General features: G+C 40.4%; 1 protein-coding gene across 5 annotated transcripts in view; it reads left to right on the forward strand.

The window, feature by feature from the left end:
- med12 (mediator complex subunit 12) overlaps window positions 1-15,993 on the forward strand; it is a 25,762-nt gene continuing 9,769 nt past the window's right edge. For 3 of the 5 annotated variants that reach the window (XM_051954504.1, XM_051954506.1, XM_051954505.1), the window contains exons 1-23: window positions 1-143; window positions 844-948; window positions 1,683-1,874; window positions 4,188-4,347; window positions 4,476-4,651; window positions 5,264-5,374; window positions 5,713-5,985; window positions 6,131-6,277; window positions 6,738-6,837; window positions 6,926-7,062; window positions 7,256-7,387; window positions 8,763-8,889; window positions 9,088-9,317; window positions 9,408-9,467; window positions 9,582-9,755; window positions 11,012-11,156; window positions 12,040-12,158; window positions 13,158-13,301; window positions 13,389-13,570; window positions 14,302-14,433; window positions 14,791-15,018; window positions 15,126-15,270; window positions 15,475-15,595. In XM_051954504.1, coding sequence (XP_051810464.1) covers window positions 42-143; window positions 844-948; window positions 1,683-1,874; window positions 4,188-4,347; window positions 4,476-4,651; window positions 5,264-5,374; window positions 5,713-5,985; window positions 6,131-6,277; window positions 6,738-6,837; window positions 6,926-7,062; window positions 7,256-7,387; window positions 8,763-8,889; window positions 9,088-9,317; window positions 9,408-9,467; window positions 9,582-9,755; window positions 11,012-11,156; window positions 12,040-12,158; window positions 13,158-13,301; window positions 13,389-13,570; window positions 14,302-14,433; window positions 14,791-15,018; window positions 15,126-15,270; window positions 15,475-15,595 — 3,442 coding nt within the window. In that variant the 5' untranslated portion in view covers window positions 1-41. The remainder of the gene's footprint in view (window positions 144-843; window positions 949-1,682; window positions 1,875-4,187; window positions 4,348-4,475; window positions 4,652-5,263; window positions 5,375-5,712; window positions 5,986-6,130; window positions 6,278-6,737; window positions 6,838-6,925; window positions 7,063-7,255; window positions 7,388-8,762; window positions 8,890-9,087; window positions 9,318-9,407; window positions 9,468-9,581; window positions 9,756-11,011; window positions 11,157-12,039; window positions 12,159-13,157; window positions 13,302-13,388; window positions 13,571-14,301; window positions 14,434-14,790; window positions 15,019-15,125; window positions 15,271-15,474; window positions 15,596-15,993) is intronic. The other 2 variants (XM_022213988.2, XM_022214004.2) reach the window with 1 other exon arrangement.

Consider the following 15,993-nt stretch of genomic DNA (forward strand, 5'->3'; position numbering starts at 1 on the left):
GAGCTGCAGGAGGAGGGAAGCCTCGGCTGTGATGCCGCTGGATGATGGCTGCTTTCGGGATCCTAAGTTACGAACACCGGCCACTAAAGCGGCCCCGGCTCGGCCCTCCGGACGTTTATCCTCAAGATCCGAAACAAAAAGAGGTCAGGTTTTGCGATGTTCATTCAGAAAGTCCAGTAGTGGCGTTTTTTTGTGGGGAAAATTGTCAGCAGAGAAGCTGTACGAGCTAACAGCAGCTAGCCCGTGTCGCTGCCCTGTTTGGGCCTAGCAATAACAATGAACAGCAGCGAGTTGTCAGTTTGTGAGCTAGCTGGGCTGCTGACTTGGAAAACAACCGGTGCGTTTGATAGCAGAGTTTTGCTAAGCTAGCTCTTCGGCTGACGGATGCTTTGCAGTTTGATGTGAACTGTTAGCAGCTTTTTTCCTCATAATGTTGGACAATATGCGTTGAGTTATTTTTAGATGCGTGACTGGTAATTGTTAGCTTGATGTTTTGGTCCAGCGAATTAGCTAAATCTGCACAGCTAACCTTTATTAAATGCGAGCTGTGCTGTCTACTCTGTTTTAAGTCTGGAGTTTGGCCTAGCTAGGTACTTATGCTGTTTGTTCCTGATCTATTATTAACCTAATCTAATCTGTAGATGGAAAATGGGCTGCTTTAGCCCTGGGCTGCTCTGTTATCTTCAATAATTATTATTTCATTATAGCCATGTCTGTTTTACACGGGTGTCACCAAAACCAATCCAGCACATATCCTGACCTTCTCAGGCTTCATCCTGAGATTGACACAAGTCTCTTTGCATTGTAATTTAATGTGAAAATACACTGAAATGTTTGTTGCAGGATGAGTTGACTGCACTGAATGTGAAGCAAGGATTCAATAACCAGCCGGCTGTGTCTGGTGATGAACATGGCAGTGCCAAAAATGTCAACTTCAACCCCTCAAAGGTAAGGATACTTTAATGTAAACCCTGTGAACCCCATTCAGCTTTGGAGTGTCCCATATTTACTCACTTTGGGCTCATTTTCCATTGTGATATCAACTGATGCACCACTATTCACAATGCAGTAATAGTAAAAACTGAAATTTGTGCAAAATAGCAAATCCAAAATCCACCATTGAAAATGTCCAACATTTTGTAAGTGCCTGCAGGTAATACCAATGCTGGAAAAAATGGTGCCTCCCCATATTATAGATGTTTTATTATTTAGATTTTTACGTTCTCTGACACTAGCTTTAGAAAGTTGTTTCGCCAGGCTACACTTTTTAACCATGCTGTGTTTATTTTACAGCTCTAGTATGTTTTATTTTTCTCACAGTTGCTCTAATTTGTTCCCATTTTTGTCTATTCTCTGCCCTGTGAAAACACAGCCTGCAGTTTTTGAATTTTTGGCGAGTGGCTGTTGATTGCAGCCGAGTCACTCATGGCTTCTCAGTTGCACTGCAGAGTTTTGTGCTTTTCACAGAATCTCATTCATGCAATTTTTTTTTTTAAATGAGACATAAAAAATACTGTAATTTTAATGCAAGATGGCATATCTTTCAAACCCACCAGCGGGCAGTGGGTTCAGATCCTTAGTAGAGATTCTGCCCTGCATAATACTCACAATTGCGGATTGACTTTTTTCATTTTTTTAAAAAAGATTTGGCCATCATACATGTTTCTCTCAATGCTTTACAGATCAGTTCAAACTTCAGCAGCATCATTGCAGAGAAGCTGCGCTGGAACACGTTTCCAGACACAGGGAAACGTAAACCCCAGGTCAACCAGAAAGATAACTTCTGGCTCGTCACAGCAAGGTCACAGAGCTCCATCAATAATTGGTTCACGGATTTAGCAGGGACTAAACCTCTGACACAGCTTGCTAAAAAGGTAAGCCCCGGTTGTAAGCTTCTAAACGCCTTCTTTGCTAAATTATGTTTTCTTCCAAGTGGTTTAAGTGGTTGTATAATTGCCTGGGAAACAAAAGTCATCTACATGGTTTTAAAAGGATGTGTGTTAAAAACAAACAAACAAAAAAGGTGCCAAATTAGCTTTCCCCTCTGTATTTTGCATTAACAGCCTGAATAATCAGCTCAGGTCAGCTATATTTAAATGGCAGCTTTTATACAGGCATCCAGCTTAAAGGACTTTGCATAGTGAAATGAAAACAACACCAAAAAAGACCAGAATTAATGCAATTCTGTAAAACTAAATAGGACAAGTATTAAGCAATACAGTGTTGAAATTAGATTGATAGAAGTCAATAAAAAACACCAGGGATACAGATAGTGTAAGAAGCTGTTATTGAATTGATTGTGCATCATTCTGCAGTGTTTGTTTTCTGTTTATTTGTTTTGAGCCTGTATTCCTGGTATGGATTTTTTGGGCTGTCACCCAAACCTCATGTGGCTGTGTCCACAGGAAAGGAACTGAAACTTCCCGATAATTTAAAGCATGTTGCTTTATGAAATCATCAAAATACAAGTCCTTGTTGCAGCTACACCATTTAACATTGACCCACATTAGTATAACTGAAAAAGTCAAGTGTGAATATCTTTTGTACTTGGTTGACATACTGGAAAGAAGCAAGTTAAGCAAATTTTCAGCTGAATGTTTCATAACTGCTAGAAAGCTGACTGAAACATGCTACCATATTATTCTGTTAATGTGATCTTGGGTTGAATACTGAGGTCTGAGCAAATCATAGCCTGGCAGAGGATGATAAAATACAAGGAAGGAAGGAAGTTCTGACACAGTAGCTCTAAACCTGACAAACGTTTTTTTAGGATGGCCTGCTTGGATCACTCATTATGACCAGATATTACCCTTTTTGTTCTATTTCTAACAGTGATACGAGCTATAAAGTTGTATCTTCAACTTTAGTCCAAAAAGGATCTTGTTTTCTGCATTAATGGGTGTTTTAGCCTCACAAGGCTGCTAGCTAGCTGTATACTTATATTTTTCTGTTTAAAGCTAATATTGAATGTGACGCTAATTGAATGCAGATATTAGATGTCAGTGCACGTTTAAATGAGATGCGCAAACAACTGATGGCTTCACACAGACAAATCTCACTCTGATTATTGATCTGGCTAATTATGATAGACTTTTTCTGCCAGGACAGACCATGGAGAACAAGTAAACATATTAAGTATGGATTTGTGTGCCTTGTTTTTGTGAAGGCTGAAAACAAAGAACAAATAGCCGTGGTTTTAATGGCTGTGGTGATAAAAAGATCCCTAAATTGTGCAGAGCTCTCCTCGTTGATTCAGTCTGACATTACAAAACAAGAACAATTCAGAAACGGAAAGTAATGCCGTGTTTTGTAAATGCCCTTGTGAAAACAACCCAATTCCTGCCTCTGTGTAAATCAGCTCTATTGTTAGTCTTGTTTGGGTGTATTGAACCAAAACACAATTAATGTCATTGTTTGTAAATGGCAAGGCTCTTATTGCTGTTTAGTTATTTTTTTAAAACTAGAAAATGTATTATTTATAGATTGTCTGAAGTGTTTTTGTGCCCTCGCAACAATTGTTCTCGCAGTAAGTGCTCTTAGAAATACATTAAAGGTGAGCTTTCTCTTCATAAGTGAAATCCCTTTATCATTTTGCAGTTACATTGTAATTTCTTACGTGCTTTATTGTATTCCTGCTTGCATGAATACATAAACATTTCATAATGTTCTCACTAACATAAACTAACTGGATACATAAATTACTTTGACAGATAGCTCTTCTAGAAATACAACAGTTCAGGTTTTCTCTCAGCCTAAAGGACAGAATGAAAACACAGTGGATGACACTGTGGACTAGATGTGTGCACTTCCTCCTGTGCATTCATTTAGAAAGCAGATCGGGCAATGTAGGAAATCAGTCTAGTTAAAATATTTTGTTTCGTATCAACAGGAAGGAGGTCTGAAGCCTATGTACGACAAATAGATACAGTCCATTCCATTATTTTTACGTAGCATTCTTGATTGTATTATAGCTTAGTCTAATCCTTGTGCAGTCTGTGTGTTGAGCTGTTGGGGAAAGAAGTCATAACCACCGTTCTTGGCATTGCAATCAAAGCAATTTTTTTGAGATTACTTTGACCGTTGTTTTCCCAAAGAGTCCACTTTCTTGCCATTTGTGCTGTTTTCACCGACATGGTTTCGGTGTTTAACTTCAAATCACTGATGTGCTTGAAATGTCTTCATCGCAGGTACCAATCTTCAGCAAAAAGGAGGAGGTTTTTGGATACTTGGCTAAGTACTCAGTCCCTGTTATGCGTTCAGCATGGATGATTAAGATGACCTGTGCATATCACGCGGCTATCACTGAAACTAAAGTCAAGAAGAGGCATGTGATTGACCCTTGTATAGGTAGGCAGGTTTTTCTTTGATAAATGTCTCTTATTATATAATCTTATTATGTATTATGCAGTAGATATTGTCCTGCCTTTTGTTCGTTTTTTTCTGTGAAATTCATTTTTGCCCATGTCTGTGTGCAGAATGGACCCAGATTATTACTAAGTATCTTTGGGAGCAGCTTCAGAAGGTGGCTGAGTTTTACAGACAGTTTCCCAGTCAGGGCTGTAGCTCACCTCTACCAGCCACCCCTGCCGATGTGGAGACGGCCATGAAGCAGTGGGAGTACAACGAGAAGCTGGCTATGTTCATGTTTCAGGTCAGTTCACTCTCGTAATGCTGAACAAGGTTTGGGTTTACATTTGACTTTAATCACACCAGTTACTGCTGTGTTGAGGACATTATGTCACATTTCAAGATAAATATTAAATCAAATTAGTGGTGTGCTGTGACAACATTTTGCTTTCAAAGAAGATGCTTTTCACTGGACCTACTGTCTATTCTGCTTCCCATTTAGCTTGTTATAGACTACAAAACAACAGACGGGGTGGTAGCTGTGTTAAGTGAAGTGATCTTAGTCTGCTTAATAAACAGGCGGAGGTCATTTTTAATTAGATGAACAGCAAGTATCACAGAGAGAACTGTCTTGAGTGTGCCACCTGCCAGAGAAAATGCTGCTTTTGTCTGTTGTACAAACTGTCTTTCAGACAAATTTTGAACCACACACAACAACAAAGTATAAAATGATTTCAGTCAAGTAATTATTAAAATGACCAGATTGCACCTGGGGAGAGTGAGTCAGGAGAAGAATTGAAGGATTCCTTGAAGTGAAGATGGAGGTCACTGCATCTTTGATACAGTGAAGCACAAATGAAGCAGTCATTTTGTTTGTCTGCTTGATGATGAAATGTGCTTGTGTTTCTGTGTTCAGGATGGTATGTTAGACAGACATGAGTTCCTGACATGGGTGCTGGAGTGTTTTGAGAAGGTCCGACCCGGTGAAGACGAGCTTCTCAGGCTTCTCCTGCCCCTTTTACTACAGGTAAACACATCTGCTTAATCCCCTCCTCTGCACGTCAGACTCACTCTTACGTAAACAGTTAGGCACTAATGGATTACATTTGGGAAACATGCACTCTTGTTTAGCATGAATGCAGCTGTACGCAGTTAGACACACAAGCTGCTCTGTGTTGTGACAGGCGTCTACAGCTGTCAACACTTTTATCATGTTTTGTGTCTTCATGTGGCGGCGCTGACCTTTGCTGACGGTGCCCATCGGGGCCCGCAGGCACTCATTTTGCTTCTGTTTCCAAAGCTGACTGATGTTAATGGACACTGAGTGCTGTGGGTAATGCTGTGAATCTCTCCTCTGTGCCACAGTACTCAGGGGAATTTGTACAGTCTGCTTACTTGTCACGAAGACTGGCTTACTTCTGCACACGGCGCCTCAACTTGTTGCTAAGTGACGGGAGCCTGGGCCCCGGCGCAGGAGGACATCCAGCTCATGGTATCTTGACACAGCAAGGCAATGCCCTGCCGCCCACCCCAACCTCCCAGCCAGCAGGAGGGAACCAGCCCCAGACACCTTTCACAGATTTCTACATCTGCCCACAGCACAGGCCTCTGGTGTTTGGCCTCAGCTGCATGTTGCAGGTATTATAGGTTCAATTTGACCGATATGTGAAATATATTTCTCATAGATTCCAGAACTGTAATGTTTCAGAAAATGTCATCAATGATTATTCTTAGATTGGATTCTTATTCCCCCTCTGTTTGTGTCTTGCTATTGTCTCATCAGAGCATAGTGTTGTGCTGCCCCAGTGCTCTGGTGTGGCATTACTCTCTGACAGACAGCAGAAACAAGACCGGCTCACCTCTGGACCTATTGCCCATCGCCCCTTCCAATTTGCCAATGCCAGGAGGCAATACTGCCTTCACACAGCAGGTGCTTCTGTTAATAGTGGTATTGTGTTTATTTGTTGTCTTTATTTCAACTTGTAGCTGTGTATGTCGTCCCTGAGGTTGCTTTAGTTACCTTTTCCAATATGTTAAATCACTGAAACACAAGACAGAACATTACAGTAAATCAATGAAGAACAAGAAGCCGAGTAAAACGAATATGGGCACGTAGATGCAGGAAAAACAAGACAAATTGAGAGAAAAGTGAAGACAATCCCTGAAGTTGCAACAAACCTCGCCTGTGCAAATTGAAATTCTTGTTTACATGTACAAAGAGATTTTTTTGCAGTAAACAGACAGCTGAGGAAACGAGGACTTTTGATTTGTTAATTAGTTCCTATTAACCAAAGACATGGTTGATTGTCCTATTGGATTTGATGCATTTCTGTTTCATAGATGGCTGAATGACTTATTTTTTTCCCCCGTGAACTTTTCTTTCATGGCAGGTTCGGGCAAAGTTGCGAGAAATCGAGGAGCAAGTTAAGGAGCGAGGCCAGGCGGTGGAATTCAGGTGGTCGTTTGATAAGTGCCAGGAGACCACAGCAGGTAAGACAACTGCTCTGTATGTCTGCAGACACGTGTTCACAGCTCGTGAGAACAGTTTGAGAGGATGTGGTCTGTTATCTGTTGCCAGGGTTCACCATCGGGAGGGTTCTCCACACCCTGGAGGTTCTAGACAACCACAGCTTCGAGAAGTCAGACTTTAACAACTCACTGGATTCACTATACAACAGGATATTTGGTTCAGGCCAGAGTAAAGATGGCCACGAGGTAAGAACTAAGTCCCTATTATTTTTATTATGCACAAAGCATGAATAGACTGTAAAGCTAGAAAACTGTATTTAGAAATATTTTGATACTGGCGTCTGTGCTGAGCCGTCCATTTGGTTACTCGTAATCAGATTATTAAATAAAGCGGTTCTATTTTTAGCTGCATTGTCTCATAATGCATGTTTCTGCCCAGATGTCACCTGATGATGATGCGGTGGTAACCTTGCTCTGTGAATGGGCGGTGTGCTGCAAGCGGTCAGGCAGACACAGGGCCATGGTGGTGGCTAAGCTGCTGGAAAAGAGACAGGCTGAAATAGAAGCAGAGGTAAGAGACTCGCCACCCTCAACTGAGAACTGCTGTATGTTTAATCTCAGCACGATTCAACCTCATTACATCTCCTCCCAGTGGTACCCAACCTTTTTTGACTTGTGGCCCTTTCAAATATAGAAATATCTACTTGAAGAAGTTTTTCTTAGCCTGGTTGTTTCATTTAAATGATTTTGGAGATGCCTAAAGGGATGGAGGTTTTAAATATTTTATAAGGAAAAGCTACATTTTAAAGAAAATTCTGAAAAAATGTATTTTTTTCCCTTAACTCTTTGTTTATCTTTTGCACCCTTGGATTTATCTGAGGATCCCATGAGTTTTGCTCACCACTGACCTCAGTCACAGCAACAATGTTATGTCTGAAAATATAAGCCTCATAGTCTTCATTGAGTTTTTATATTACAGATCCTCTAATGCTCTTTTATATTAAAATGCATATATAAATATTTGTTTTCCTTCACCTTATGTGGCAGTTTTTGCTACTGGAATGGTTCAACAGAGTCATCATGTTCCACAAATATTTTACCCTCTCAACCCCAAGAAGTTTTTGGACATTTTTACTGAGTTTGGGTTCATTTTTCACAGCAGTTTAAAGTCCTGCAGCTCTGTGGAAACTGTACAACCATGGCGAAAAGCAGAAAGAATGTAAAAATGTTTTTTGGTGCAATGGAGAAAAAAAAAAGCCTCGAATAAACTTGCACAACATTTTTTCCAAGTGCCCACAGGTGTTATCAAGCTCTGGAAAAAAATAGTAATTCTACAGACGACAGATTGTACTGCTTAAACGTATAATGCTTCCATACTTGTCATCTGTCTGCTCTGTGCAAACACAGCCTGCAGCTTAGCTGAAAATAATCTTTTTTGTCATGCGACTGCTGGGCGCAGCTGAGCAACAATTGGCTTCACGATTGCGCCATAGAAACCCAGAAGTTTTAGTTTTTACAAAAGCTGCTTTGTGCTTTTGGTTCATTTTTGGCAAATTTGAAATAAGACATGTGGAAGCGTGTGATTTTGATGAAATATAGCAACTTAAACCTTAGATTCTGTTCATTTTCCTGACGAAACCCAACATGAGTTCAAGGAAAATCTGAAGGTTGTCTTGTTATTAATGCTTCTGGCTCTGGTAAATCATTTATGTGTGGTAATATATATATATTTTTAAAAAGATTCCATAAAAACTTGCCAGTGGGCTTTGAGATTCAATGGGGTTAAAATATCCCTACTGCATAACTCATATTATTGACATCTTTTGCGGCAGAGCTGTAAACCCAAAATCAGCATGCTCGTTAGGAAGGTTTGTAAATAGGTTTTCTATATTTAACACTCATAAACTGTTTGCTGTGTGTTGTCTGTCTGGTGTGTGTGTTTGCAGAGGTGTGGTGAGTCGGAGGTGGTGGATGAGAAGGGCTCTGTGTCATCGGGCTCCCTCTCGGCTGCCACACTACCAGTCTTTCAGGATGTGCTGCTGCAGTTTCTTGATACTCAGGCCCCCACACTCAGTGAATCTCTATTTTTTCTTAATTTCCTTCAACTGTGATTCTCAAATGTGTCAAACTTGATCTCATTCCAATGTTGAAAGAACTTTATGTCCTTTTGTCTTTGCCTTTTATATCATTACCCGCTGCATATTTATTCTTCCTGATTTGTCAAGGGAAACCTGCTATTAAATTATTCAAATCCTCTTTTCTGCTTTATAGCGGAGCCTGGGAATGAAAGCGAACGAGTGGAGTTCTCCAACCTGGTCCTTCTGTTCTGCGAGCTCATCCGTCACGACGTCTTTTCCCACAACATCTACATGTGCACGCTGATATCGCGTGGCGACCTGGCTTCTGACTCCCACCTGCCGCGCCCACGTTCTCCGAGCGACGAGCCGTCCGATGAGTCAGAGCGCAAAGAGCAGGATACAGGCAGCAGTGTCAAGATGGAGGCACGTTGGAGGCTTCTGCTGTTGGTATTTCATGTGTGACAAAGTAAAAAGACGCACAAGGGTAACTTGCCGTTATTGTTTGTTCCACAGGATGCTGGTCTGTCAGAGTCGATGGAAACTGATCACAACTCCAGTGCTAATTTTGACGAGGTAAACACAGTGTAGTTTGCTATAAATGTCTTCACTGGCATATAGCAGCCCTTTCTTGAACATTCTGGCATCTTTTTATTGCTTGAAGTAATTTCTGGCTGTTTTGCCTTGCAGATGTTCTCCCCTCCGATGCACTGTGAGTCCAAGGGCAGCCCCTCTCCCGAGAAGCCTGCCGCAGAGCAGGACAGCAAGGCCGGCTGTAAGGACAAGGGCATGGACCCTGCCTTCCCTCAGCTGTACGAGCAGCCCCGCCACATTCAGTATGCCACTCACTTCCCTATTCCTCAGGTAAGAGCTCTCGCAGTCTGGCTTTATAAAAGGAAACCCAGGAAATACACTTCTGTGCTATAGAGGCTTCCTCAGCATTCAACATTATGGCTTTTTTTTCACCTGGAAGTTAACTTTTAGAGCCCGATGGATGCACTTTTTGTCCAAGTTCAGATCCATTCTTCTCAATTGAATTGCTCTCAAAGTATTTCCAGCAGCGAGATGTAGCGCATATCAAATGCACCACAACAGTTGTAGTTGCTGCTCTTGTTTGAATTATTTATGAACTTGTCATTACATAGATGTGCTAATACCTCGTTATCTTAATGTCTATTCAGTGTAATCATTGCAGAGATATTAACATATTTATTGTATGTATCATCTATCCAGTTTTCCATCTGTGCAAGTAGGGTTCTATATATGATCCCTTCATTAAACAGAATCATGACTTAGTTTTGTTTAGCATGAAGTACACATTTTTCCAGATCTCTAAGTCATAAGGTATTCCATCATCATGGAAATATGTTTCTATTTTACATGGGAAGATACATGTAAAATAATAAAAGTAGCAATAGTAATAAAACTAAATATTTTTCCTCAATATTAATGACTAAATACAAAATCTACAATAGATATCCTATCAACTGATGAAAGATTCTGATAGCCTGGATTGTTTTGAAAAAGTGCAAGATACTGCCCTTAAAATGATTAAGATAAGGTCATAAAATAAAGGTAGTGAACTTACCCTGAAAATATCCTAGGGCTTACAGGGTTATGCATGTCTTTAACTCCTGATCTATGAAATATGCAGAATGACTGAATGTGGCGGTGCAGTGAAGAATAAAGGATCCAGTATGATTCATACAAGAAAACCTTCTGTCTGAGTTGAAGATTCTCCTTTTGTCAGAGCCACATTCCCACCTTTTTCATTTTCCGATTTGATTAAATGTAGCCTGAAGTATTAAAATAGAAACTATACATAAAAGCCACTACATTTTAATGCAATAAAACCAAATTAGTGTATGTGACTTCATGGTAATGTCATTAATGCAAACGCATATTGTGCTGATGCGGTTATGTTTCCTGGTGTAGTTCAGTTAGATTTGATTTCCTTTAGGTTTAAACCTGATAAATTTGCTCGCAATTCTAAAACAATAAGTGAAAATGTAAAATAAATGAAGTAAAATTACTCCTCAAACCTGGTCGTACACCATCTGTTTAGTATTGTTTCTTACTGTGCTGCTCAGTTTATGAGTATCTTTTGTCCGTGTCCACAGGAGGAAAGTGCCAGTCATGAATGCAACCAGCGTTTAGTGGTTCTCTACGGTGTAGGCAAACTGAGAGATGAGGCGCGGCACACCATCAAGAAAATCACCAAAGACATCTTGAAGGTGCTCAACCGCAAAAGCACAGCAGAGACAGGTAACGGGCTTAACTCTGTTTTATCATCTTTTGACTGATGCTTCACATTTCCCACTGCCTCACATACGCTTTACATTATCTTTGCTGTGCGCATGTAGTTTGCCTGGAAGTCATTTCAGATTCCGGTTCAGTGTTATTTTGCCTATTTGTCATCTTTAGGGAGGAAAATGGAGTCATTGCTGTAAATTTTCATGTGTTCCCCAATTTATTGCTGATGTTTTTTCCTGCTCTTTGGAGAACAATCCACGTTTGTCATAGGAAAGATAACGCTTTGCCCGGCAGCAGTGTGGAAAGCAGAACTTTTATCATGTTTGGATGTTTGTGAAACGTTGCTCACATGTCGACTGATTGGTTCCTCTCCCACTGTGGTCGTCCCAGCTGTTATCCTCCTAATAACTCTCCTCTTTGAATACTTTACATTTGTATCCCCTTTCTTCTGCCCTTCTTAAGAGAACAAGCTTTTTTTCCCCCTTCTCTATCAAACCCTAGGGGGGTTGCATCACTCAATGTTCTTTCCAGCCAATTTCTATGCTAATAGCTTTCATCTGTTCACAGCTGCTTTATCTCAGATACATGTGACCTTATTAAGGTGATTTAAGGTTTTCAGGGTTATAATTGCGCGGGCTGAATTGTTTTGTGGCACGTTCCTGCAAGCTTGTGATGACCTTCAGCTCATAACTGTGTTTCTCTTAAATGAAAGCTACAACGTTTTTTTTCCTTAAAGTGTTAAATCGAACAAGGCTGGAAATAAGATAACGGACCGTTGGCTTAACTAGATTTCATGGCTGGCCCTTTCAGCAGACTGGAAAGAATACCACTGACCAGTTGTGAGTTGCTGCTTTCCCCTCTTATTGTTTTCCTCCTTTCTTTCCCACATGTGCAGGAGGGGAGGAGGGACAAAAGAGGAAGCGGAGCAAGCCGGAGGCCTTTCCCACCGCAGAAGATATCTTCTCCAAATTCCAGCACCTCTCCCACTTTGACCAGCACCAGGTCACCTCCCAGGTCAGACCAGGAAGCCTCATTCTTTTTCATGTATCGTAGTATCTTGGAATCAGTTGTTTGATGACCAACTAACAGCTTTATTAGTGTGAATCCTGCCAACACCCAAAACAAATGACCTCCTGAATGACTCATTTGAATATAAATGTAATTTAAGTGTAATTTGTTGTCTCTGGTGAGGTGTCGGAATACAGTTTGAATGGATAATACACTCAGTGGGCTGTAACCTGAAAACCCAGCAGAGCATGACATATTTCCATTTTAGTTCGTACAGACTGGAACAGACACAGTTGATCTCAATCACAATACACTCAGTAATAGCCCATGACACTTTTGCATTTGAAAACTTCATTTGGATTCAAGTGTCAGCAATATCCAATCCCAGAGTCAAGTCTGAATACAGGTTCTGTCTCAAGAGGCTAAAATCTGTTTCATAACATTCAGGGATTTTCAGTTTCATATACATGGATAACTTTGCAACACCACTGCAACTGAAGTGCACCCATATTTTTATGAAAGAAATCCTGTGACATTTTAAGAAACACGCTTATTCCTTTTCTTGAAGATTGAGTTAGGTAAGACGACTGATACCACTCTCATGTCTGCTGAATATTAAGCTGTTTTTTTAAACTGAAATACAGATCAAGGCTGGCTGTTTCTCCAACTTGTGGTCTTTATGATAAGCCAAGTTAATCACCCATGTTCTAGAGCTTCATATACAATGGATCAGTCATGTTTCTCATTCGTCATACTCTGCAAGAAACTTAAGGCATTTATTAGTTTACCTCCTGTGTTAATAACTAAACCAAGTATGCTTGTTTTGCATCATTTTATTTGTATTCCTCACACACTTGAATTCAGTCAAATCATAAAAACCATGTTTAATCCATTATTTTGGTTCATAGAATACAGTTTTATGACTGGAAGAAATTTTTAAGAGATTAAAACTTTTTTTTTTTTTTTTTGCCTTAAGTTCACATCTGATATTTTGTCGTTCTGCAGGTGTCCAGAAATGTGCTGGAACAGATCACCAGCTTTGCCTTAGGGATGTCCTATCACCTGCCTCTCGTCCAGCACATCCAGTTCATCTTTGACCTCATGGAGTACTCGCTCAACATCAGTGGCCTCATAGACTTTGCCATTCAGGTACGGTTTTGTTTTATCGCTGCTGTCATCGCATTCAGCATCCAGATTAGTCTGTTTTTATTAAGCAGCGTTTGTAAATATCTGTAGACTGTTTGTGTTTTGCAGCTTCTGAATGAGTTGAGTTTGGTGGAAGCCGAGCTGCTGCTGAAGTCATCCAGCCTGGTGGGCAGCTACACCACCAGCCTGTGTCTGTGTATTGTAGCTGTGCTGAGGAGGTACCACTCCTGCCTCATTCTCAATCCTGAGCAGACAGCACAAGTTTTCGATGGGTATGTCATTTACTGTGTTTGTCAGCAGGATGCCTCAAAAGCTCAGCTGCATATCGCTTTGTGAAAGAGTTGCTTTGATATTAATTGGAGGCCCAAGTGTGGGTTTTGTAGTCATTACAATTAAATGAACTGAAATAGAGATTTGATCTCATCCCCAAGGGGGTATTTACAGGGTTAAGACGTAGGTTAAATTTGTAATTAAAGTAGTAAAAAGGATATTTTGGCTTGTAACAGCAAGTTAAAGAATTGTTAGTAGTTTGCACTTTTTCTGAAACTCATTCTACTGACTTTAATTAGAATTTTTATATCACAGGGATGCTGACACTGCGCTTAATTCTTAAATGCTGTCTCCCTAAAATAAGGAACAAAAGCCTCTTAATGGTACCTGTAAAGCTTAGTTATTACCACACTATGTTTCTCTTTATCCTTGTGTAAAAATCAGATTGGTTGTTCTGGAAGTTGGTGGACAGTTTCTGCAGGATGTTTCTGGTGCCGTCTAAGAGGACGCACACAACCCCCTATAAAACTGAAAATTGTTATTTTTACAATCCAGCATGATAAAAAGTGACCTTTTAAAAGTGCTGATAGGTGGACTTTGTTGAGTTGTCGATGATTCAGGCTCATTATTTTTCCGTGTTCTCAGTCTTTATTCCAAGCAAAAGTGTCTAGCAAAGCAACAGCTTTAAGTATGTAGCTGAAGGATTGCTTTTGAATCGTGTGTGTGTTCACAGGTTACGCATTGTGGTGAAGTCAGGTGTGAACCCAGCAGACTGTTCCTCTGCTGAGCGCTGCATCTTGGCCTACTTGTATGACCTCTACACCTCCTGCAGTCACCTCAAGAACAAGTTTGGAGAAATCTTTAGGTAGGATTACATCAGCATATTGGAAAATGAAGCAAAATCAAAATAGACATATTGAGCTCTGACACGGAGCCTTTTTTGACCAATTCTTCCAGTGTTGATGTATTTTTGTTAGTTTTTTGGAGGAGGGACTATGTCAGATAGTGAATCATGTTAAATCAGAATCACATGCATATTATATTACTTGCAGCTCTTTTTATATTCTATTCCAGTGTGCTTTTAGTTGGCGTTGTCAAACAGAAGAATCAAGCACTTAAGTGCAGTACATTACCTCTCCCCACATGTGCTTCACCTTATCTAACTGATAGTTGTTTGTTTTCCGTGCCAACATAACCTCTGATTTCCCATGTTCCATCACAGTGAGTTCTGCTCTAAAGTGAAAAACTCCATCTACTGCAACATCGACCCGTCAGACTCCAACATGCTTTGGGATCCTGTGTTCATGATGGAGGCCATTGCCAACCCCTCAGCCAACAACTTCAACCACTCCATGGTGGGCAAAATCCTCAACGACAGCCCAGCCAACCGCTACAGCTTTGTCTGTAATGTGCTCATGGATGTGTGTGTGGACCACCGAGACCCTGAGAGGTGGGTAATTCTTGCTGTGGTTAAGCTGTATTGGTGCATGGCTCAGACTGCCATATTTTACTTGTCTTTGTTGGACTGCCGTTTAATGTCATGTAATGTGCTTACAGGGTAAACGATATTGGGATCCTGTGTGCAGAACTGACAGCATATTGTCGCTCCTTGAGTGCCGAGTGGCTCGGCATCCTCAAGGCTCTCTGCTGCTCTTCTAACAATGGCAACTGTGGCTTCAATGATTTGCTGTGTAATGTAGATGTAAGTTGCGGTTTCTTCTCCATTCTCTTAGTGGCACCTTTTCTCTTAAATGACCAATTCTCACTGGTTCCTTCTCAAATACATTTCCACTCTTACCTACTTTTCAATTTGTCTCTAAGCCATTTGGTTTGTTTTCTCGAAATGAAAGCAGCTTTTCTTATCACACAGAATTTTAACGTTGATCTCTGAACTCTTTTCCTTCAGGTTAGTGATTTGTCCTTCCACGATTCCCTCGCAACCTTCGTAGCCATTCTCATTGCTAGACAGTGCTTGCTCCTAGAAGACTTGGTTCGCTGTGTGGCCATTCCCTCCCTCCTCAATGCAGGTAAGTGTTATTTAATCTCAAGCATACTGTCACAGAGAAATATTTTAAGCCAAATCTGTGCATTCTTTCAACTAGTCAGGTCAGATAAATCACTTAAAAAATGGCAACCAAGTCATCCTTGGTCATTCTGATGTAGTTGGCATTCAGATTCCTTCCTCTTGGATTGACAGAAATTGAATTTTTTTTCATCTGTGTGTTATTTTTACCCTTTTCAACCACTTCTACCATTGTAATTTAGCATTAATTCTTAACACAAATTATTTCAAGCATTTACTTATTACTTTCACATATCTTACTTGCTTCGTCGTCACTTTTAGGCATCCATTTAAACCACCTTCTTATCTTCTTACAGCGCCTGATTTTAACTTTTATTTACAGTTTATTTCTATCATAACAGT

Source organism: Acanthochromis polyacanthus, chromosome 10, assembly GCF_021347895.1.
Source record: "Acanthochromis polyacanthus isolate Apoly-LR-REF ecotype Palm Island chromosome 10, KAUST_Apoly_ChrSc, whole genome shotgun sequence".
NCBI lineage: Eukaryota > Metazoa > Chordata > Actinopteri > Pomacentridae > Acanthochromis > Acanthochromis polyacanthus.